Below are 25,129 nucleotides of genomic sequence, written 5' to 3' on the forward strand. Positions count from 1 at the left end.
ACAGTAGGGTTCTCTGATACGCTGAATCTGATGGTGTGATTTAAGTTAAGATTCTATGACTTTTAGGGGGTGTTTCCCCCTATTTTCTAAAATAACGCAAATTTTCTCAGGCTCGTAACTTTTGATGGGTTAGACTAAACTTGATGAAACTTATATATTCAAAATCAGCATTAAAATGCAATTCTTTTGATGTAGCTATTGGTACCAAAATTCTATTTTTTAGACTTTTGGTTACTATTGAGCCGGGTCGCTTCTTACTACAGTTCGTTACCTCGAATTGTTGATACCTTTCTCCATAAGCTACAAGATATTACGTTAGTGAAATATATTGAAGTTTTGCCCTGGATCAATAAATCTAAAGGATACAAACTTTTTTAAATACAAATTTCATTAATAAAAGAATTACGAAGCATTATAAAAACACAGAAAAAGCAGTGAAGACTCAATAACGAAAAAACATAACTTGAAAAGAGCCTGACATAGGGTAAACTAAATCTACGTTGCATGGGCAACGTGAGGTGTTGCGGCAACCTTTGCTCGGCTTCGCCGAGTAAAGTGTTGCGAGAGCAACACTTTGGTTTTGTTTCCTCGCTGCGACTAAACGCTGAAGTTGTTAATCTGTAAGGATGCTAAAATACATACTAGGTACACCAACTCGCAAAAGTTGCAAACTCCTCATTGCTAAAGATGATTGTAGCCTTACAGCCGATTATTACTTACAAGTCCCCTACATGTCTTACCACTGGAACCAAATTGGTCTTACCATCAAATACAACGGAAACAAAAAATAGGTACACCAACTAGTAAGAGTTGCGAACCCCTCATTGCCGAGGATGATTATGAGCTAACAGCCGACTGTTGCTTACAACTCCCCTATATGTCTCACAATTGGTATCAGATAGGTTATGATTCACATAATCATTATATTGTTACGGTGAACTTAGAACATATCAGCGTTTATAAAAAGTAAGGAACAATGTCAGAAGGTAATGCATTCACTTATTGTAAATTTTGTGTCTAATTGTGGGATTCGTTAACATTGCCACATGTAAGCCTGATGTTTAATGGCATCCCCAGTTTTGGCTTAGCATCGTTCCATTCATGGCCAAACCAATCTTCTTCATTGAACAATTAATAAAAGCTTGGGTAACTTCTGTATATTCTTTTAAGAGATTACTTTAATGGCGATTAATGTCAACTCCCCAATTTCTCTAATTTTAAGGATCTGTTATTCTAGCCTTTTTGTGCTAAAATCTCAACTTCAATAAGAAAGTGGGTAAAATTCTAGTTAATTGACTTCTTGCTATCTCGGAAAGGGTTTAGGTTAGAAAAATGAAACTTTCAGGGATGAATCTACACTAAAGTATGTCCCGGGAAGGTATTTTGAAGTAGCTACCTCCTTTCCTTCTCCCTCTAGAGGGCCCTGACCTTTGATGACCTTTAAAAATATGTTGTTATAAAAGTGAAACCTTGCAAAATAGATCTTCTGCTTAATTGAAGTACAACAAAATTGTTGGTAAAATTCTAGTTAATTGACTTCTTGCTATCTTGGAAAGGGGCTAGGTTAGGAAAATGAAACTTTCAGGGATGGGTATACTGGCTAAAGTATGTCCCAAGAAGGTATTTTAAAGTACCCATCTCCACTCCTTCTCCCTCTAGAGGGCCCTGAAATTTGCCATTTACCTTAATTTTCAGTTACTAGTTGTTTTTTCTGGTCAATGTTGATTATACCTGAACAATTGTTTTGGGTCATGAAACCATTGTTAATAGATGCATTTTGACTTTTTGAACATCTTTTCTCTCTTGCAAAATTACCGCGAACTCTCCGTTATGGAGTTATTCCGGCTCAAATATCCTGTATTTGCACATATAGAATTGCAATCATTTCCGTTTTCGTTGGTCGGACATTTGAAATCGCGAATCGAATAGTTTAGAAACAAATTTGGGCTATATATTTGCACATCAGGGGGGTGGGGGTAAAGCAGAGCATATATTAAATATGTAAACTAACCATTGCTGTATTTAACATATGCTATGCTTTACCCCCCCCCCCCCCCCCACTAATGTGCAAATATATAATAACTCCATAACGGTGAATTTGTGGTAATTTTGCGAGAGAGAAAAGATGTTCAAAAAGTCAAAATGCATTTATTAACAATAATTACATTTCCCAAAACAATTGTTCAGGCAATATCAACATTGAGCCTTTTTCTCTGCCTTTAATTCTTAATTCTGAAAATTTAATTCCTGTTATTTGATTAAATAAAAAAAACAAAGTTTTTTTAACTGGAAGTAAGGAGCGAAGTTAAGACTTAAAACGAACAGAAATTACTTCGTATATGAAAGGGGCTGCTTCCTCATCACCGCCCCGCTCTTTACGCTAAAGTTTGACTCTTTCTCTCAACTCTTCTTTTTAAAACAGTAAAAACCTTTAGCGTAAAGAGCCGGGAGTTGATGAGGAAGTAGCCCCTTTCATATACGAAGTAATTCTGTTCGTTTTAAGTCTTAATGTCACTCCTTACTTTGAAAAAACTTATTTTTTTTTATTTAATTTCTGAACGTTTTTGACTCAATGCATGTTTTGATTTTGGCTTTCCGCAAAGGAATAATTAAAACGAAATTTGTATATATTTTTTTTGCTAAATGGCTTTCTCATAATTTTGATCGAATGATTTTGAGAAAAAAAGAGAGGGGGAGGAAGCCTAGTTGCCCTCCGATTTTGGTTAATTAAAAAGGCAGCTAGAACTTTTAGTTTTTTATGAATCTTTTTGTTAGTAAAAGATATACGTAACTTGTAAATTAGCTTACGTAAAGAACTTCTGTATTCTCATATTTTTATTGCATATATGAGGGGGTTTGCCCCCTCGTCAATACCTCGCTCTTTACAGTAAAGCTTAAATTTTGTCCCAATTTATTAAGAATTACACCTTAATCACAAAAGCCGCAGAATAAATAGTTAAAATTATTAGAAATACTTTAGCGGAAAGAGCAAGGTATTAGGAGGAGGTGAGCCTCATATGGGTAATAATTTCTGTTCGTTTTAAGTTTTAATGCTGCTCCTTACTTCCAGCCTAAAAAAAATCATTTATTTTTTCATTGTTTTTTTTAAGTAATGCTAGTAAATCCTGCGCTCCCTTCATGGAAGTTTTCTTTCCCCATGACAAATTCCTCAATGGAAATTTCCCCTAGCATATCCCCCTCTTCTCAACCCCTGCCTCCAACCAAAAAATCCTCCTGAAAACGCCTGTACACTTCCCAATAATCATTATTATATGTGAGAACTGGTCAAAGTTTGTAACTTGTAGCCCCTCCCACGGGACTGTGGGGGAGTAAGTCGTCCCCAAAGACATAGTTATAAGGTTTTTCGACTACGTTGAATAAAATGGCTATCTCAGAATTTTGATCCATGGACTTCGGGAAAATATTTAGCGTGGGAGGGGGCCTAGATGCCCTCTGATTTTTTTGGTCACTCAAAAAGGGCACTAGAACTTTTTATTTACGTTAGAATGAGCCCTCTTGCAAAATTCTAGGACAACTGGGTCGATACGATCACCCCTTGGAAAAAAACAACAACAAAAAAAACAAACAAATGAACATGCATCCGTGATCTGCCTTCTGGCAAAAAATACAAAATTCCACATTTTTGTAGATAGGAGCTTTAAAATTCTACAGTAGGGTTCTCTGATGCGCTGAATCTGATGGTGTGATTTAAGTTAAGATTCTATGACTTTTAGGGGGCGTTTCCCCCTATTTTCTAAAATAACGCAAATTTTCTCAGGCTCGTAACTTTTGATGGGTTAGACTAAACTTGATATATTGAAGTTTTGCCCTGGATCAATAAATCTAAAGGATACAAACTTTTTTAAATACAAATTTCATTAATAAAAGAATTACGAAGAATTATAAAAACACAGAAAAAGCAGTGAAGACTCAATAACGAAAAAACAACTTGAAAAGAGCCTGACATAGAGTAAACTAGATCTACGTTGCATGGGCAACGTGAGGTGTTGCGGCAACCTTTGCTCGGCTTCGCCGAGTAAAGTGTTGCGAGAGCAACACTTTGGTTTTGTTTCCTCGCTGCGGCTAAACACTGAAGTTGTTAATCTGTAAGGATGCTAAAATACATACTAGGTACACCAACTCGCAAAAGTTGCAAACTCCTCATTGCTAAAGATGATTGTAGCCTTACAGCCGATTATTACTTACAAGTCCCCTACATGTCTTACCACTGGAACCAAATTGGTCTTACCATCAAATACAACGGAAACAAAAAATAGGTACACCAACTAGTAAGAGTTGCGAACCCCTCATTGCCGAGGATGATTATGAGCTAACAGCCGACTGTTGCTTACAACTCCCCTATATGTCTCACAATTGGTATCGGCCTATTTTTGGTTTCAGTGTGTACCTTATTACTGAAGTTGTCAACCCCTTTAAACTTTCAAACTGGTATATCTCATGAAGGAATTTTTGTACAAAAAAATGGATGACTTATACTTTGATCAGCTCATCAAAAGCTATCGACTGCCGTCGAAAAAAAATCTATCTGTCTTAGTTCAAAAGTTGACTTTTTTGCCGTAGGCCAACTTTCTAACGTCATCACTTAGAAAGGAGAAAAGGATAAACTCTAATTTCTTTAGCAGTGAGAGAACTTTTAAAGTTTAAGAGGCACATCTGATACCATTTCTCTACCGCAATCCCAAGTGCGAAAAACCGAATGATAAACTCAGCCGAAATCACGGCAGCACTTTCGGACCAGTGGGAAAATGCCGCTTTTTTGCTTCTCTAAATTTTTCTATTTATCACTCAAAGAAGATATATTGGCTGTGGGGCAGGGTAACTGTCGCATATATTTAACACTTATAGATTCTAGTCCATCTTAAATTTGAAACTGGTGCCTGCCTGCTTGCCTGCTAGAACGGAGCTTTCCACTCGAAAGCAGAAACATGGTTTGATGAAACGAAAGCTTGGCTGCATAACTTCAGATAGTCCTCTCTGAAATAGGCTATACAACTCCTCTTCACTTCACAAACTATAGGCTCTGGCTCAAGGACAAGCAAAAACCATCCTTTTTGGCCCCAGGCAAGAGTTCTACGAAGCTTTCCAAAATGTAAAGTCATATTCATCAATCCGGCCTAAGGTCCACACTTTCCGTAAAAACCGCAGAGGTTAGACCCTTACCACTTTCTAGGAATAAGCTGAAATCGAGGTGCTAGGAACAAAAAAAAAAAACACGATAAAACCAAAGTGTTGCTCTCGCAACACAAATATCAACAATTAGAACTATGAACTAAAGAAAGGTGGGGGTCCTAGCAACCAGTTCCAAAGTGAAGGGTTGATATTGGAGGTAAATGTAAGCCCAGTTAAGAGTAAATAAGCCAGTTTCTGAGATGTTTTAATGAAAATGTTGCGTTTCTTTGAGCCAAGATTATGCATCCCTGGTTGACAAGCGCTCATTTGAATAATAGTTTCTCTTCAGATTTCACGTTATCCCGTTAGAGGTAAATTTAAGCCACATTAAGATATTTTTGAGAGCAATAATGAAAACGCGTCGTTTCTTTGAGACAAGACTATGTGGCCCCGGTTAACGAGTGCACAATTGAATAGTATTTTCTCTTCAAATTTCACATAATTTCGTCAGACGTAATTTTAAGCCCTATTAAGAGATATTTTCGAGAGCTTTCAATGAAAATGCCACGTTTCTTTGAATCAAGACAAATGCACCTCCGGTTGACATTGGCACACCTGAATAATATTTTCTGTTCAAATTTTACATAATCTGGTTAGAGGTAAATTTAAACCACATTCAGATATTTTTCACGGCTTGTAATGAAAAAACCTCGTTTCTTTGGCTGTCCGACATCAAAAACAAGAAACAGGGAATTCTTTTTGTGAGACAGTGGAAATCTAACTTGAATGAATATTTCGGCCCTAGGTCCAAAGGCCACCTCAACAAAACATAAATATATAGAAGAAGAAAAACTTACAACAACATACGACCTATCAAACTAAAATGATTTTTTATTAAACAGTCCCAGCATCCTTATTTTAGCGAAGTTCAACCAGGACTGATAGATAAAGTGAGATGAAACAAGGCAGTTCTTTGAAATGAAAGAAGAATAATTAAAAACAAGTTTTTAGTGCTAATCTTGCTTTTTTGGCCGCTAACTTCAAAGGTCTATTTGTGAATGGTTCTGTGTTAATATCTACTGTTTTTTTTAAATATTTTTGTAAGATCGTTTTTAATTAAATTCTGTATAGAGCATTTAGTGAATATTCTCCCAAGTCCCTATTTAATGAGATATTGTTATTAACCTTAGTCAGATTTCAATTGCTTCTCGAACTACCTGCTCTATGCCTAGGTCCTTGCTAATAAGGGTGGATTCTTCAAAAAGTATTTTGTGGCTAGTATTTTCAGATACATGGCTGCTTAAAACAGAATCAAAGAAACAGAAGAAATATTAGAATTTAGAGCTTCGGTGATATCATCTTTATGCTGTATTTGCCACAGTATGAGGTATGAGGTACAATATAACTTTTTTGACGGTGGGGTGACTGAAATCTAAGATCCGGTCAATGATATGAGGGATTTTCATAATAAGATTTTAATAATAACCCTTTTTATGGTAACTCTTCATAAGGTTTAAATCTATTTCTTATAGTAACCCTTACCCTACGGAATCGGTTGCTCCGGAAACGTCACATATTGTCACGGTGGCGTAAGTTGTTTGGACTAACATTTTCTAGAGTTTAAAGTTAAGCTGAGAGGTGTTAAAAGATTTTTTTTCTACCGAGGAGGGTTTGAAATTTAACACTCAGTTAAAGAAGAGCGACGAAGACCATACTGCTTTTCCATCACAAACATGAAAACAAGAAGAACACATTTTATTTTTCCCATAATTCCCAAGTAAAGTGGGGAAAATGAACTTAGAGGTTTTTTTTTTTAATTACCTTAGTGCATATGATGAAAATTTACAGTTTACAGATAAGAAATTGAAATTGAAAATAAAATCTCATTCCTAGATATGTCAATTATTCGTAGCTTAGATAAACTCAATTTTACTATTTACAGAAAAACGATACAAAACAATAGATATTTACATTTTAAATAAACCCCCCCCCCATATTTTCTAAAATAACGTAAATTTTCTCAGGCTCTTAATTTTTGATGAGTAAGACTAAGTTTGATGAAACTTATATTTAAAATTTAAATATATTTAAGTATATTAAATTTAATATATTTAAATTTATATATTAAATTTAATATATTAAATTTATATTAAATTTAAATATATTTTTTTTATTTAAATATATTTAAAATCAGAATTAAAATGCAATTCTTTTGATGTGGCCATTGGTACCAAAATTCCATTTTTTAGAGTTTTGATTGCTATTGAGCCGGGTCGCTCTAATGACTCGAAGAACTAATACTCAGAATAATTTGTTGTCACTATAATAAGATACTTTTTTCTTCCTTTTTTTTTGGGGGGGGGCATCCAATAATTTGAAGCCTTCCATTCAGTTAAAGTAAAACAGTTCAAAATAGGGATATCCAGTTAAATAATTTTATATTTCACTGTCAATAAAAAGGTATCATCCCTATTTTGAACTGTTTTACTTTCGTCATGGAAAGGCAGTGTGGTCTTCGAAGTTATCTCCATTCAGTTAATTTAGGAAACATTTAACTAAGACTTGAAACATGAAATAGCTTAATGTAATCTACACCTATTTTCTCAATAATTTCACTCTCGCAACGTTTGTCTAGGAACATCTGATGGAGCTCCACCCATGCATTCCTCTTACATTTATTTATTATAGTTCATTTAGTTTGTCGCAATTTCTTCTGGAAGTATCTTACAATTTCGTTAATTATTGAAAACTGAAAACAGTAGTTTAAACTTTGTGAAATTTTAGCTCTAAGACGGATGAGAGAAATAGATTGAGCGCTTTAAATATTTAGCATCTTTATAATTGCTTATTATTTTGTTGCAGATATAGGCAACATACATATTGAAGCAGATTTGTCTAGCATAAGCATAAGAGAAGCAGCAGCAATCCAATCTTTAGAAGGAAAACTTCTTGGTATTAATCCCCAGGGGGCCCTGGGGCCAACAGCATTGGTAATACATTTAAAGTCAACTAACAGCACTGATATGAACAATACTTAGTAGATTCTTAGAAACGTATATGATTTTTTGTGTGAACAGCTAGCAAACGTTGATTGTTATTTTTACAAATTCTAATGAGACATGTCAGCTTTGTAAAAAAAAAGGAAAAACCTGATTTTGTCTCTTATTTCTAAGCAGAAACGATCTTAAAACAAACTTTTCGAGGCTTCCCTCCCCCACCTTTTCAGGCCAAATATTAGCTTACACTCCTTACTAATAGTCGATGTCCAAATATACAGTATCCTATAGGCTATACTGTTATAAAACTTCATAAGAACCAGGTTAGTTAAATGAAGCTTATTATAGCCGTCTGCTTTGGCCATTTATTTCGTGCAGACTGCAGGTACATTTTGGAACGAATGCTCACTAAACGATATTCTTCCTCTGAAACTGGTAGGCTGTATAAACAGTTATTTATGGCACTTGGTATTTACCAAGAGACTTATAGCGATCGCAAATTCTCTTGGTCTGTCTGTCTGTTGGGTTTTGCTTGTTTAGGCGTTTCCAGATAAGCTAGGACGATGGAATTTTGCAGGTGTATCAGGGACCAGATTAGATTAAATTAGAAATTGTCTTTTCCCCGATTTGACCTTCAGGGGGTGTGGGGGGTGATTAATTCGGAAAAATTATAAGAAATGAGTTATTGTTAACTTAAGAATGGGTGATTAATGAAATTTGATATTTAGAAGAATATCATGTCTCAAAGCTCTCGTTTGAAGTCCCGACCATATTTGATGTCATTGGGAGGAGTTGGAGGGGGAAACCTAAAATCTTGGAATACGCTTAGAGTGGATGGATCGGGATGAAATTGGGAAGGGGGATAAGCACAAGTCCTAGATACATGATTGACATATCTGGAACGGATCCGCTTCCCTTGGGGAAGTTGGAGGGAAGTTTAAATCTGAAAACTAGGAAAAATGAGGTATTTTTAACTTACGAAGGAGTGATCAGATCTTAATGCAATTTATATTTAGAAGGACCTTGTAACTCAGATCTATTGTTTTAAGACCCGAGCGGATCCAGTGTCAATTGGGGGAAGTTTGGGAGAGGAACTAGAAATCTTGGAAAACGCTTTGAGTGGAGAGATCAGGATGAAACTTGGTTGGAAAAATAAGCACAATTCCTAGATACGTGATTGTCCTGATCGGACAGAATGTGCTCTCTTTGGGGGAGTTGGAGGGGTGTTAATTTGAAAGAATTAAAGTATTGAGTTATTTTTAACCTAAGAACGGTGACCGGATCTTAATGAAACTTGATATTTAGAAGGAACCCATGTCTCAGAGCTCTAATTGTTAATCCCGACTATATCTAGTAACATTGGTGGGAGTTGAAGGGGGTTTGAAATGCATAGAGTGGAAAGATCGGATGAAACTTGGTGGATGGAATAAGTAAATGTCTTAGATACGTGATTGACGTAACTGGACTGGATCCAATCTTTGGGGGAGTTAGGGAGGGTCTAATATTTTACCGTGTTCGGTGCTTATGGACTAGCTAGGACGATGAACATCGGTAGGCCTGTCAGAGACCTGCACAAATTGACTCGATAAAGTCGTTTTTTTTCGATTCGACCATCTGGAGGGCTGAAGGGAGAGGAAAAATTAGAAGAAAATGAGGTATTTATAACATACGAGTGGGTGATCGAATGTTAATGAAATTTGACATTTAGAAGGAACTCATGTCTCAGAGCCATTATTTTAAATCTCGACCAGATCCGTTAACCTTAAGGGAGTTAGAGGGGGTTGGAAACGCTTAAAGCGGAGAGATCAGGATGAAACTTGGTGGATAGAATAAGCAAATGTCTTAGATACTTGATTCACATAACCGGACTGGATCCACTCTCTTGGGGGGAGTTAGGGGGGTCTAATGTTTTGGCGAGTACTGTGCCTCTGGGCTTGCTAGGACGATGAGCATTGGTAGGCGTGTTAGGGACCTGCAGAAATTGACTTGATAAAGTCGTTTTTCCCGATTCGACCATCTGGAGGGCTCAAGGGAGAGGAAAAATTAGGAAAAATGAGGTATTTTTCACTTGCCAGTGGGTCATCGGATCTTAATGAATTTTGATATTTGGAAGTACCTCGTGTCTCAAGCTCTTATTTTAAATCCCGACCGACATTAAGCCTCTGATTTTTCTTTTAAATTAATCTATTGATTCTTAGAATATCGCTAGAGCTCATGCCATGTGAGCTCTTGGCTCTTCGGACCTCGTCACAAGTGCCATATGAGCTTTCAGATCTTGTTATGATTCTCAATCAATTGGGTAATCCTGAGAATCTCAAATGTTGGCCCCTTCTGACAAAAACAGCTACACAGCTGCAACAGCTGACAAAAACAGAAATAGCTTCTTCAGAATTCTGATCGAACGATTTAGGGGGAAAATGTGGCATGGGATGGGGCGTAGTTGCCCTCAATTTTTTTTTGGTAATTTTAAAAGAGCACTAGAACTTTTAGTTCGAAATTTCGAAATTCAGGCACGTTTTCTCGTAACCTTTGGGTGTAAAACTAAACCTAATAAAACTTAAATCATTTAAAATCAGCCTAAAAATGTAATTCTTTTGATATTTCTATTGGTTTAAAAATTTTGTTTTTTTAGAGTTTCGTTTATGATTGAGCCTGGTCACTCATTATTTACCGTTCGTTACCACAAACTGTTTGGTAACATTCATCCCTTTAAACTTGTTTTTTTTTTCTTTAGTCAGCTGCTAATGCAAGGGAAAGTGTTACTTCAGTACCATTGGAAAATGAGCCCCTAGAGGCACCAAAGCCAGCTGATATTGACCCTGACAGTGGTACAGCGAGTAAAGGTAATGTATAGTTATTATTGGATTAAAAATAGTCTAATTATTCCTGCGTTGGCAATATAGAATGAATTTCAGCTTGGTAATGCGGGACCCAGACACGGATCTCAGTTGTGGCAACCCCCCTAAGGACATAGAATTTGATTCCGGTGATGACATTATGCAAAAGTGTCCATAATAATCGAAACAAAAAGAAGAAGAGAAAAGAGGTCTTGTATATATAAAGAGCATTTAAATTTTACATTTTATTTTCCTGGTAGATAACAGGGTTGTTTTTTATGGCACTTATTATTTACCAAGTGACATAGAGCGATCGAAAATTTTGTTGACTGTCGTTTCGGTTTTGCTAGTTTGGACACTTCCTGATAAGCTAGGACGATGAAATTTATCAGGCATATCAGGGACAAGACCATATTAGATTAGAAATATTTGTTCTTTCAATTCAACCATCTTGAGGAGGGGGAGTTGGGAGACGGTTAATTCGGAAAAATTAGAAAAAATGAGGCACTTTTAACTTACGAACGGGTGATCAGATCTTAATGAAAATTGGGAAGAATATCGTATCCCAGAGCTCTTATTTCGAGTCCCGACCGATCCAGTGACATTGGTGGAAGTTGGAGTGGGAAACATGAAATCTTGGAAAACGCTTAGAGTGGAGAGATCGGGATGAAACTTGCTGGAAAATTAAGCACAAATCCTAGAAAAGTGATTGACATAACGAGAACGGATTCCCTCTCTTTGAGGGATTGGGGGGGGGGGGGGGGTATTATGAAAAAATTAGAAAAACGAGGTATTATTTAACTTACAAACGAGTGATCGGATTTTAATGAACTTTGCTATTTAGAAGGACTTCGTAACTCAGAACTCTTATTTGAATCCAGACCAAATACAGTGTCATTGGGGGAGCTGGGAGGGACTGGAAACCTTGGAAAACGCTTATAGTTGAGTGATCAGGACGAAAATTGACGGGCAGGATAAGCAAAAGTCCTAGAAACGTGATTGAAATAACTGGACAGCATCTGCTCTGCTGCTCTGCATCTGCTCTCCTCGTAACTCAGAACTCTTATTTGAATCCAGACCAAATACAGTGTCATTGGGGGAGCTGGGAGGGACTGGAAACCTTGGAAAACGCTTATAGTTGAGTGATCAGGACGAAAATTGACGGGAAGGATAAGCAAAAGTCCTAGAAACGTGATTGAAATAACTGGACAGCATCTGCTCTGTCTGTGCCTGTTGGGGATTGGAGGCTAATTCGGCAATTCGGAATTAGAAAAAATTTGATATTTTTAACTTCCGAACGGGTGATTGGATCCTAATGAAATTTAATAGTTGGAAAGATCTCGTTTCTCAGAGCTTTTATTTTAAATCTTGACTGGATCCGGTGACATTGGAGGAATTAGGGGGGAACCGGAAATCACGGGAAACGCTTAGAGTGCAGAGATCGGAAAGAAACTTGATGGGAAGAATAATCAAAAGTACTAAATGCTTGATTGACATAACCAGATAGCATTCGCTCTCTTTGGGGGAATTGGGAGATTCGGTGATTCGAAAAAATGAGAAAAAATGTGTATTTTTAACTTACGAGCGGGTGATCGGATCCTAATGAAATTTGATATTTAGAAGAACCTTGTGTCTCAGAGCTCTTTTTTAAGTACTAACCTGATCTGCTGATATTGGGGGCAGTTGGAGGAGGAAACCAAAAATCTAGGAAAACGCTTCCTGGAGAGATCGTTGATGATACTTGGTGGGAAGAATAAACACAAGTCCTAGATACGTGATTGATATAATCAGACAGTATTTGTTTTCTCTGGGGGGGGGGGGGGGCGGGGGAGGGTCGGGGGAGGGTTTAATTCAATTCATGAATTTGAGGCATTAACTGAATATTGAGGCAGATAGTGCATCAATTCATAATGAAAATTGATATTTAGAAGGACACTATGTCTCCAAGATCTTATTTAAATCCCGACCGAGTCAGGTGACATTGGGGGGGGGGGAGCTGGAGAGAGAAGCCGGAAATCTTGAAAACACTTAGAGTGTAGAGACTGAGATGAAATTTTGTGGGAAGAATAAGCACATGTTCTAGATACGTTATTGGTAAACCGGACCGGATCTGCTCTCTTTGTGGAAGTTGGGGGATTTGTTAGTTTTGGTACTTCCAGATAAGCTAGGACGACGAAATCTGGTTCGTGTATCAGAGACCAGACTAGAAAATCAGAAATAGTCTCTTTCCCGATTCGACCATCGCAGGGGGGGGGGATGGAGCGAGCACACAAAATAGTTGAGAAAAATTTTATTTGCCGATAAACCAAATGATTGTTCTTCTTAAGTATGGCTTGTGGTCTAGGGATATAATTCTCACTTAAAGTGCGAGAGGTTTCAGGTTTGAATCCTTGACCACCCTAATTTTTACATGAAGAAGATCCAAAACTAGATACGTGATCAATATAGCGATCGCTGAAAGTTGGAAGGCGTATCAGGGACTCGACCAGATTAAATTAGAAATAGTCTTTTCCCCGATTCTGCCATCGTAGGGGTAGGGGAGGGGAAGAACGGTTAATTCAGAAAAATTATAAGAATGAAGTATTTTTAACTTACGAATGGGTGATCAGTTTTTAATGAAATTTAATATAGAGAAGGATCTTGTGTCTCAACGGTCTTGTATTAAATCCCGAACAGTTCCAGTGAAATCTGGGGGAGTTGGAAGGGGAAACCGGAAATCTTAGAAAACGCTTAGAGTGGAAAGATCGTAATGAAACTTAGTGGGAAGGAGTTCTTGGCTCCTGGCTCTTCCGACCGTGTCACAAGTGCCATATGAGCTCTTTGCTCATGTTTTTGTGAGGGGCTGTATTAATAAAAATTGAACGTTACTTGACAACATGAAAAAAATACTATGTGGTTCATTCAGATTTAGCGTTCTAGAGGGATGCACTACCGGGAAGTAAACCCCCTTCCTTGTGCTTGTTTCAGGTATTTTCGGCCTTTCTTAAGGCATTATGAATCAAAGATTGATTATAGCGAATATTACCAATAGGAAACTAGCATAGTAAATTTCATGAATATATTTAAAACAAGAGTGTAAGATATTAGCAATAGAAAATAAAAAGAATAGCTATTAAGAAGCGCAAGTGTAAGCTATTTTGACCTAAGTGCCACCGTTGATAGTAGGCTAGTGAGAAATCACTATGATAATTAAAAAGGGGAATATTTTAAACAGCTTTTGCCGAAAAAATTTACAAAGAAGATTAATTGCTGGTTTTTGGTATAAAAAAAGGCTATCAGTTTGTTGAATGGAAAGTTTCTTCCCTATTTGTGAGCAAAAACAACAAAAACGTCCCAAAACAACAATAGCTGTACTTGGCTCACGACAAAAAAGTAAGAAAAGGTTAAGAAAAAGACGAGACAACACGAGGATAACTGTCACCCAATGAATAAAACGAAAAGACAAATCATATATTTCGGCAGAGCCTTTCGATAAGTCGTTCTAGTTGCAAAAAAAATTAACTTTCACACCTGATGAAGGCTACCCCCTCTATTAAATATTTTGAATACGATGAAAAACAGTATTTTTAAACAAAAAAATATGTGCATCTTCAATAAAAAGTTAAAAATTTAATAAAGATCGAGGAAAAGATTGTATAAATTGGTCTAAGGATTCTTATGTCTATTATTAGATTATTTACCCTTGTTAATATGGTAGAATTAATAGGTTTGGAGTCCGTAAACTCTAGTGTCGAATATATTTTGTGATTCCAAATCTTGACGAATAAATACTTTGTCAGTCTTTGTGAAATAGTAAATATCGTATGAGAAGATAAATCAGCATATAAATAGTAATACGCCGGGGAAATATCAGGGAAAAAAAGAAGAGAACCCTCAGAACAGACAAGTGTCAAAGTTGTTTCAGCCTTAATGCATGAAGATGCATATTTTGAATCTCTACGCGTTGTTGAGAAATAAAAAAAAACGCTGCAAGACATGTTTTTTTTAATGAAAGTAAGGAGCAACACTAGATTTAAAACGAACAAATATTATTCTGTATGTGAGGGGACTGCCCCCTCCTCAATCCCCCATTCTTTACGTTAAAGTTGTAACTTTTGTCTAAATTCTTCAAAAACAACTGCTCAAACCAAAGAGATAATGAAACACGCATGGCTTTGTAGACTAATGAGGCAAACGCACACCTAACGCCTTCTGTCAAACTGTTCGTGGTAACGAACTGTAAGTAAGGAGTGACCCGGATGAATAGTAAACGAAACTCTAAAAAAAAGAATTTTGATACCAATTGACACATCAAAAGAATCGGATTCTTAAGCCGATTTCAAATATTTAAATTTCATCAAGTCTAGTCAAAAGTTTACGAGCCTGAAAAAATTTGCCTCATTTTTGAAAAAAATGAATACTCCCTAAGCATGATATAATCTCAATGAAAATCACATCATCAGATTCAGCGTATCGGAAAACACTAATGTATAGGTAACAAGCACCTGTAACAATGTGGAATTTTGTTTTTTTTGCCAGAAGAAAGATAACAGATGCGTGTTCATTTCTTTATTTTTTAATTTCTTTTCCCAAGGGGTAATCGTATCGATCCAGTGATCCAAGAATATCAAGAGAGGGATCATTCGAATCGAGATTAAAAGTTCTAGTGCCGTTTTAAAGTGACCAAAAAATTGGATGACAACTAGGCCCCATTCCACGCTCATTTTTTCCTGAAGTCACTCGATCAAAGTTTTGAGATAGCCATTTGTTCAACATAGCTGAAAATTTAATAGTTATGTCTGTGAGGATGACTTAACCCTCCACAGTCCCCAGTAAAGGAGCTGGAAGTCATGAACTTTGCCCATTGTTTACATATAGAATTGGTTATTGGGAATGATGATTTCCATGGAAGATTATTTCATAGGGAAGGAAAATTTCTATGAAGGGGGCGCTGGATTTCCCAGCATTATTTATAAAACGATCAGAAATTGAATTAAAAAAACAAACAAGATTTTTCAACTGGAATTAAGGAGCAACATTGAAACTTTAAAAAGAACAGAAATTGTTAGGTATGTGAGAGGTTGGCCCCCTAGTCAATACCTCACTCTTTACGCTAAAGTTTTTTTTTTATTACTTCCAAAAGAGCCATCTATTCTAATTAAACGGCCTTAATGATTCAAAGGTCATTCTCAAGGATGTGGAACAAAATTCGAACTTTAGCGTAAAGAACGAGGTATTGAGGCCGACTTACTCCCCCACAGTCCCCGTGGGAGGTACTGCAAGTTACAAATTTCGGCTAGGGTTTACAAATAGTAATGGTTGTTGGAAAGTATACAGACGTTTTCACAGGGATTTTTTTTTGGTTTGGGGGGAGAAGAAGTTGAAGAGGGGTTTTGTAGGAGGATCTTTCCATGGAGGAATTTGTCATGGGGGAGGAGATTTTCAATGAAGTGGGCGCAGGATTTTCTATCATTATTAAAAAAATAATGAAAAATAAATATGAAAAGTTTTTTCAACTAAAAGTAAGGAGCAGCATTAAAACTTAAAACAAACAGAAATTACTACGCAAATGAGGGGTTTACCTCCTCGTAATACCTCGCTCTTTACGCTAAAGTATCTTTAGTAATTTCAACTGTTTATTTTACGGCTTTTGTGATTCAGGGGTCATTCTTAGAGAATCGGGACAAAATTTGAGCTTTAGTGTGAAGAGAAAGGTGTTGACGAAGGGTGTTCATACGTAATAAAAATATGCGAATATAGAAGTTCGCTACTTAAGTCAATTCCTAAGTTACGTATGTTTTTTACTAATGAAAACGTTCGTAAGAAATTAAAAGTTCTAGTTGCCTATTTAAGTAAACAAAAGATTGGAGGGCAACTAGGCCTCCTACCCCGCTACTTTTTTGGTCAAAATCTACCGATTAAAACTATGAGAAAGCCATTTAGCAAAAAACAAAACATTTTATGCGAATTTCGTTTTAATTATTTATGTGCGGAGAGTCAAAATCAAAACATGCATTAATTAAAAAACGTCCAGAAATTCAATAAAAAGAAACTTTTTTAAATGAAACTAAGGAGCGACATTAAAACTTAAAAAAATATTCCGTATAGCAAAGGGGTTGTCCCCTCAACACCTCACTCTTTACGCTAAAGTTTTTTTATGGTTTTAAAAAATAGAGTTGTGACAAAGAGTCAAACTTTAGCGTAAAGAGTGAGGTGTTGAAGAAGGGACAACCCCTTTATTATATGGAATAATTTCTGTTCGTTTTAAGTTTTAATGTCGCTCAAGGGTGCCCCTGGGAAGCAAACGAAAATTAAATAAACACGCCTGCGTAATCTCTCTTCTTGCAAAAAGATACGAATTCCACAATTTGTAGATAGGAGCTTGGAACTTCTACAATAGGGTTATCTGATACGCTGATTCTGATGATGCAGTTTCTTGACTTTGATAAGATTCTATAACTTCCTTGGTAAGATTTTATGACTTTTTAGATTCGCATTTTATTGGGTAGTACTAAATTTGATGAATCTCATAATTCCGGTTTTTAGAGTTTCGGTTACTAACGAACCGGGCCACTCCTTACTTACAGTACTTTACGACGAACTGGTTGATTTTGAAGAGGATCATGTCGCAGCGGCCAAAAGCTGGCCTGGAAACTAGCATCCTACGGAAAAACCAGACATTCAAGATAAAGAAGAAATGAGAACCTTACCATGGAGGTTTCCTGTGTGCATGCAAAAACCGAAGCTTGTGATATGGATGGGACGGAAGAGAGGTGTCCATCAGTGCATTGACCTTAGGTCGCTAGACATTGTGGCTAGTTTTTTATGATACTTTGTATTTACAAAGTGACATATAGCAATCGCGAATTCTGTCTGTCTGTCGGTCTGTCTGTCCCGGTTTTGCTACTTTAGGCACTTCCAGGTAAGCTAGGACGACGAAATCTGGCAGGCGTATCAGGAACCAGACTAGATTAAATTAGAAATTATCGTTTCCCCGATTCGACCATCTGGGGGGAGTGGGGGGACAGTTAAATCGGAAAAATTAGAAAAAATGTGGTATTTTTAACTTACGAACGGGTGATCGGATCCTAATGAAATTTGATGTTTAGAAGGATATCGTGTCTCAGAGCTCTTATTTGAAGTCCCAACCGTTCCGGTGACATTGCTGGGAGTTAGGGGGAGGGAACTTGAAATCTTGGAAAACGCTTAGAGTAGAGGGATCGGGATGAAACTTGGTGGGCAAAATAATCTATAAGTGATTGACATAGCCGGAACGGATCCGCTCTCTTTGGGGGAGTTGGGGGGAGGATTTATTCTGAAAAATTAGAAAAAAAATAGGGTATTTCTAACTTACGAAGGAGTGATCGGATCTTAATGAAATTTGATGTTTGGAAGGATATCGTAGTTCAGAGCTCAGTTTAAATCCCGACTTGATCCGGTGACATTGCGGCAAGTTGGGGGGGGGGGCTAAAATCTTGGAAAATGCTTGGTGTGGAGGGATCGGTATAAAACTTGGTGGGAAAAATAATCACAAGTCCTAAATACGTGATTGACATAACCAGAATGGATCCGCTCTCTTTGGGGAGTTTGGGGAGGGTTGATTCTGACAAATTAGAAAAAATGAGGTATTTTTAACTTACGAAGGGGTGATAGGATCTTAATGAAATTTGATATTTGTAAGGATACCGTGTCTCAAATCTCTAATTTTAAATTCCGACCCGATCCGATGAAATTTGGGGTATTTGGGGGGAGGAACCTAAAATCTTGGAAAACACTTAGAGTGGAGGGATTGGGATGACACTTGGCAGGAAAAATAAGCACAAGTCCTAGATACGTGATTGACATAACTGGAACGAAACCGCTCTCTTGGGGAGTTGGGGGGGAAGGTTAATTCTAAAAAAAAAATAGAAAAAATGAGGTATTTTTAACTTACGAAGGAGTGATCGGTTCTTAAGGAAATTTCATAATTAGAAGGACCTCCTACCTCAAATTTCTTATTTTAAATCCCGACATGATCCAGTTTCATTGTGGGGGGGGGGCAGAAATCTCGGAAAACACTTAAAGCAGAGAAACCAGGATGAAAATTGGTGGGAAGAATAAGCACAAGTTCAAGAAATTTGACAGAAATAACCGGACCAAATCTGCTCTCTTTGGTGGAGTTGGGGGGTGGATAATCCGGAAAAATTAGAAAAAATGAGATATTTGTAACTTACGAACAGGATATCAGATCTTAATGAAATTTGATCTTTAGAAGGATCTTCTGCTTTAGAACTCTCATTTTAAATCCCGACCAGATTTGGTGACATCGGGGGGGGGGGGGGTCTGGAGGGGGAAATGGGAAATCTTGGAAAAAGCTTAGAGTGAAGAGATTGGGTTTAAACTTGATGGGAAGAATAAGCACAAGTTATAGATATGTGATTGAAATAATTGGAACGGATCCATTCTCTTTAGGGGAGCTTAGGGTTGTTAATTTGTAAAAATTAGAAAAATTGAGGTATTTTGACTTAAGAAGGGGTGACCGGATCTTGATGAAATTTGATATTCAGAAGAAACTCATGTCTCAGAGCTCTCATTTCAAATCCCGATCGGATCTGTTGACATTGGAGGGAGTTGGAGGGGACACCGGAAATATTGGAAAACGCTTATAGATGTCGTATTTACGTAACTTAACCTGAACGGACTGGATCCGGACTGGAACGGACGTAATTGACATAATAAGAATGGATCTGCTCTCTTTGGGGGAGTGTGTGTGTGTGGGGGGGGGGGTATTAATTCAGAAAAATTAGAAAAAATCAATTGACCGGATCTTAATGAAAATATTTAAAAGGAACTCATGTCTCAGAGCTCTTATTTTAAATCCCCACCAGATCTGGTAACATCGGAGGGAGTTTGAAGGGGAAACCAAAATCTGGGAAAACGCTTACAGTGGAGAGATCGGGATGAAACTTGGTGATTAGAATAAGAAAATTCCGTAGATACGTGATTGACATAACCGGACTGTATCCGTTCTCTTTTGGGGGAGTTAGGGGGGTCCAGGGCTTTGGCGAGTTTGGTGCTTTTTGACGTCCTAGTTTAATGGACATTGATAGACGTGACAGGGACCTGCAAAAATTGACTTGATAAAGTCGTTTTCCCCGATTCGACCATCTGGGGTCTGCAGGGAGATGAAAAATTAGAAAAAATGAGGTAATTTTAACTTACGAGTGGGCAATTGGATCTTAATAAATTAATCTAAATTAATCTTAATCTAAATTGATATTTAGAAGGACCTTGAGTCTCAGAGCTTTTATTTTAAATCACGACCGTGATTAAGCCTCTGATTTTCCTTTTAAATCAATCTATTGATTCTTAGAATTTAGCTAGAGCTCAGGCCATACGAGCTTTTGGCTCTTGGCTCTTCCGACCTCGTCTCAAGTGCCATATGAGTTCTTAGCGCTTGTTTTTTTTAGAAACATTCATGCATCTTTTGTCCCTTCAAATAAATTTTCTTGTCAAAACTTTTCCCTACTAACCAGTTATTATTTCTTTTAGATTTTAAGCATATGAAGATAGTGGTCGATTTGAACCAAGTTACTAAAGCAGAAGCTGAAGCACTTGTAACTGCAGAAAGGAAACTAGAAGGAGATAATCCTATAAACCAAATTGGTGGTATAGGAGCAGCGGCAAGGGTAAATAGTCTTATCCAAGTATATTTTTTGTACCCTCTTTTAAATCTCACCTAAAAAATTTCGTACCAAATGAGTTTCTGTGAGTTCGCTAAATACTTATTTCTATTTATATTAGTTAAAAAAGTGAAAAAGTACATATGTCTGATATAAAATACACTCAAGACTTTGTATTGTATAATTAGCATACTCATTCGAGAATACGGGCTTTCAAATCTTAAAAATCTTATCTAAAAATTATATTACTTGCTTAGGTCTTCCCACGCAGGTTGGCACATAAGGTGACAACAGCACTACGTCCTGACAACATTTCCGGTGCTTTTGACAAAAAAAAATATGAAAGGCACGAGTTCAATAGAGCAGCTACCTTCTCAAGATAATGGCCGTCTCTTTCTTTCGTCCTTTCGTCTTTCGCTTCTTTCGTCTTTCATTTTTCGTTTCTTTCGTCTTTCATCTTTCGTTTCTTTCGTCTTTCGTCCTAAAAACATATGAAAAGGACGACTTCAATAGAGCAGCTACCTTCTCAAGATAACGGCCGAATGTCTCTTTCTCTCGTCCACGGTTTGTAATAAGTACTCATAAGTAAGCTAACTACTTTCTACTCTTTAGTTAAAATTTTAGGCTGACAAATTGAGAAAAGTCAACATAAAGAAATTGAGGATATAGTTCACGAATGACCATAAGAAATAGTTTTACTTCAGCTATAAGACACTTGTTTATGGCACTTGGTATTAATCAAGTGACATATGGCGATCGCAAATTCTGTTGGTCTGTCTGTCGGTCCCGGTTTTGCTAGTTTAGGCACTTCCAGATAAGCTAGGGCGATGAAATTTGGCAGGCGCATCAGGGCTCAGACCAAATTAAATTAGAAACCATCGTTTTCCCGATTCGACCGTCTGGGAGGGGATTAGGGACGGTTGATTTGGAAAAATTAGAAAAAAATGAAGTATTTTTAACTTACGAACGGGTGATTGGATCTTGATAAAATTTGATATTTAGAAGGATATCGTGTCTCAGAGGTCGTATTTTGAATCCCTACTGAATCCGGTGGCATAAGGGGGAGTTGGACTGGGAAACCTGAGATCTTGGAAAACGCTTAGAGTGGAGGGATCAGTACGAAACTTGGTGGGGAAAATAAGCACAAGTCATAGATATGTGATTGATATAACCGGAAGAGATCCGATCTCTTTGGGGGAGTTGGGAGGGTTAAATCTGGAAAATTAGAAAAAATGATGCATTATTAACTTACGAAGGAGTGATCAGATCTTAATGAAATTTCATATTTAGAAGGACCTCATAACTCAGATCTCTTATCTTAAATCCCGACCGGATCCAGTGTCATTGGGGCGGGGAACCGAAAATCTTGGAAAAGACTTAGAGCTGAGAGATCAGGATGAAACTTGGGGGAAGAATAGGCACAAATCCAAGATACGTGGCTGATATAACCAAACCTGATCCGCTCTCCTTGGGGGAGTTGAGGAGGGAGGGGGTAAAATTAGAAAAAATGAGGTATTTGCAGCGTGCGAATGGGCGATCATATCTTAATGAAATTTCACATTATGAAGGATCTTGTGCTTCAGACTCTCATTCTAAATCCTGACCAGATTAGGTGACATTGGGGGGAGTTGGAGGGGGAAACCGGAAATCTTGGAAAATGTGAAAATTGAGGTATCTTTATCTTATGAAAGGGTGATCAGATCTTAATGAAACTAGATATATAGAAAGATTTTATGTCTCAGATGCTCCATTTTCAATTCGAATCGGATTCACGGACATATGGAGCTGGAGGGGGGGGGGAAACAGAAATCTTGGAAGCTGGAAATCTTTGAAAACACAGAGTGGAGAGATTGGGATGAAACTTGATGGGAACAATAAGCACAAGTTCTAGATAAGTGATTAAAATAATTTGAAAGGATCCAATCTCTTTTGGGGAGTTGGGGGGAAGGGTGCTAATTCGGAAAAATTAGAAAAATTGAGGTATTTTTACTTAAGAATGTGTGACCGGATCTTATTGAAGTTTGATATTTAGAAGGAACTGACGTCTCAGAGCTCTTATTTTAAATCCCGAAAAGATCTTGTGACATTGGCGAGAGTTGGAGGGGAAACCGAAAATCTTGAAAACGCTTAGAGTGGAGAGATTGGGATGAAAACCTGGTGAGTAGAATAAGCAAATGTCGTAGATACGTGATTGACGTAACCGAGTTGGATTCACTTCCTTTGGGGGATCTAGGGGGGTCCAGTGCTTTGGTGAGTTCGGTGCTTCTGACCGTGCTAAGACGATGAAAATTGGTAGTCGTGTTAGGGACCTGCACAAACTGACTTGATAAAGTCGTTTTCCCCGATTCTACTATCTTTGCAGACTTCCAGATAAACTAGGACGATGAAATTTGGCAAGCATACTAGGGACCAGGCCAGGTTCAATTAGAAATAGTCGTTTCTCCGGTTCGACCATCTGGGGAGGAGTGGGGGGACGGTTAGTTCTGAAAAATTAGAAAAAATGAGGTGTTTTTAACCTTGCGTCACAGAGCTCTTATTTTGAATCTCGACCGGCATTAAGCCTCTGATTTTCCTTTTAAATGAATCTATTGATTCTTAGAATCTTGTTAGAGCTCATGCCATATGAGCTTGTAGCTCTAGGCTCTTCTGGCCTCGTCAAAAGTGCCATATGAGCTCTTAGCTCTTGTTATCTAAAGGGGATACTAAAATTAAGAAATGGTGGATCCGTACAAGAAGTGACCTCAGCTTACAGTGTCTAGCCAAGCGAAAGGGCTGCAAGGTTAAACGATATGAGCTATATGCATTTTTACGTTTAAAAATTGAGAAATACAGTGAAATAGCAAATCACCCGCTCTACAGCCGTTATTGAAAAAAGATTATTGGGACGTTATTGAAAGATATTGATTTGTTGTTGTTGTTATAAAATGGTGACGTTTGCTTCAAGTAAACTTAAAATAGTTCCTCATCCTTGGGTCATATTGGTGCTTTTTTCTGTAATTCAATTCGAAAAAAGAATTCAGGGAAAAGAAAAAAAAGTTATTCGAAAACTTAAAGCCACAAGAAATTGCGTTATATCAAATATCACGCTTTTCGATCTAATATCCGATGTTTATAGCGAAGAGAAATTCAAAGAAAATTCTTAAATACGTACTTAATATGGTTTGATGGGAATATTAGCATCAAATTTTTCATCAAGCTGCTTAGAAAGATCAAAATATGAATCTGGTGAAAATTAAATTCAATTAAATCAAATAAACTATCTCTGACGAGTGCACATCTTGGACAAAGGACATTGTTTGCTCTGAGGCAGGACCCTGCTTCAGTAAAATGTTAATTAGATTCTTACACTGTCCTGTTTTGAATTTCGCTGAACGATCTATGAAAGCTGGAGTGAAATTTGACAAGATAGTAAGATATTTCTGCGAATTTTTCAGTCACGATGATATGATTGTCGCCAAAAAGACATTATATAAGCAAATAGAACCCGACTAGCGATGTATCAAGCACGCTAACGATCAAGATTGTGTCATGGATATTGGCAAATTGCTTCACAAGTGTAAAAGGAAAAGCAGCAGCTGCCAAAGCTTCTTATTTATGACCCACAAGAAGTCCCAGCGGCATCTGAGTCAGTTGGAACTTACATTACTTCTGCGGTTAATAAAATGTGCCGAAAGCTGGACAATTTTATTCATTGCACGACTGCTCAGTCCATTCCATCCCTTTCTATTAATGAGGAGCCTGTGCCTGCTCTTCTCTGTAAAAATGTAATCGAATCGGTGATTGGCCTTGAACAATCTGGTGATATTTAGATCCGCCGAGGAAAGTCTGAGCTTCGTGTCTTAGTTAACTGCTCAAATAAAGCTGAAAAGATTTCAGGTTCGCTGGAAAACATCTACGCAAATATGTCAGTCAAGGTGAAGGCCACAGAATTTGTGGGCATTATTAAAAGCTTTCCCGAGGAATTCGAGGCCTCGCTCACAGATTTATTGAAGAATTGTCAGAACGCTGCGGGATAAGTCTACCTTTTAAGCTATATTTCCCTTCGGAAGCGGACTTACACTGTGCTTTGACAAATCCCTCTAAGCTGGGGTACGAAAGGCTGCCAATTGAATTATAATATGTTCTTCCGCCTAGGTGCTATCAATGCCAACAAGCAGATGGTCACCTGGCAAAGAATTGTCCAGGCCCTAAGGTTTGCTCCCGTTTTGGGGAAGAGGGGCATGATAGTTCGAAGGCTTCTCCCTGTCAAAAGAAAATGAGATGTGCCATCTGCAAATCAGATAGGCATCATTGTTACTCCGTCTATTGCCCCTGAAAAGAGAAAATACAGCAAACGGAAGACCCTTAGCTCGCGATAGTCTGTGAAACTAAGGTCTCGATTTGTTCATGGAACTTAAAAGGTAAAGTTTCCAAGAAGCTACTGCTGCTAGAAGAGATGTTAAGGAAATCGGATGTTCCGTGTACAAGAACATTTTTATCCCAGGACAAGCTTAGTCTTCTGAATATGTTATAATATAATATATAA

General features: G+C 37.4%; 1 protein-coding gene across 1 annotated transcript in view; it reads left to right on the top strand.

The window, feature by feature from the left end:
* The first annotated feature begins 893 nt into the window (after positions 1–893).
* LOC136037521 (uncharacterized) overlaps positions 894–25,129 on the top strand; it is a 30,176-nt gene continuing 5,940 nt past the window's right edge. The window contains exons 1-4 of the mRNA XM_065720246.1: positions 894–986; positions 7,993–8,120; positions 10,861–10,969; positions 20,474–20,610. Coding sequence (XP_065576318.1) covers positions 977–986; positions 7,993–8,120; positions 10,861–10,969; positions 20,474–20,610 — 384 coding nt within the window. The 5' untranslated portion in view covers positions 894–976. The remainder of the gene's footprint in view (positions 987–7,992; positions 8,121–10,860; positions 10,970–20,473; positions 20,611–25,129) is intronic.

Source organism: Artemia franciscana, chromosome 2 (genome assembly GCF_032884065.1).
Source record: "Artemia franciscana chromosome 2, ASM3288406v1, whole genome shotgun sequence".
Lineage (NCBI taxonomy): Eukaryota > Metazoa > Arthropoda > Branchiopoda > Anostraca > Artemiidae > Artemia > Artemia franciscana.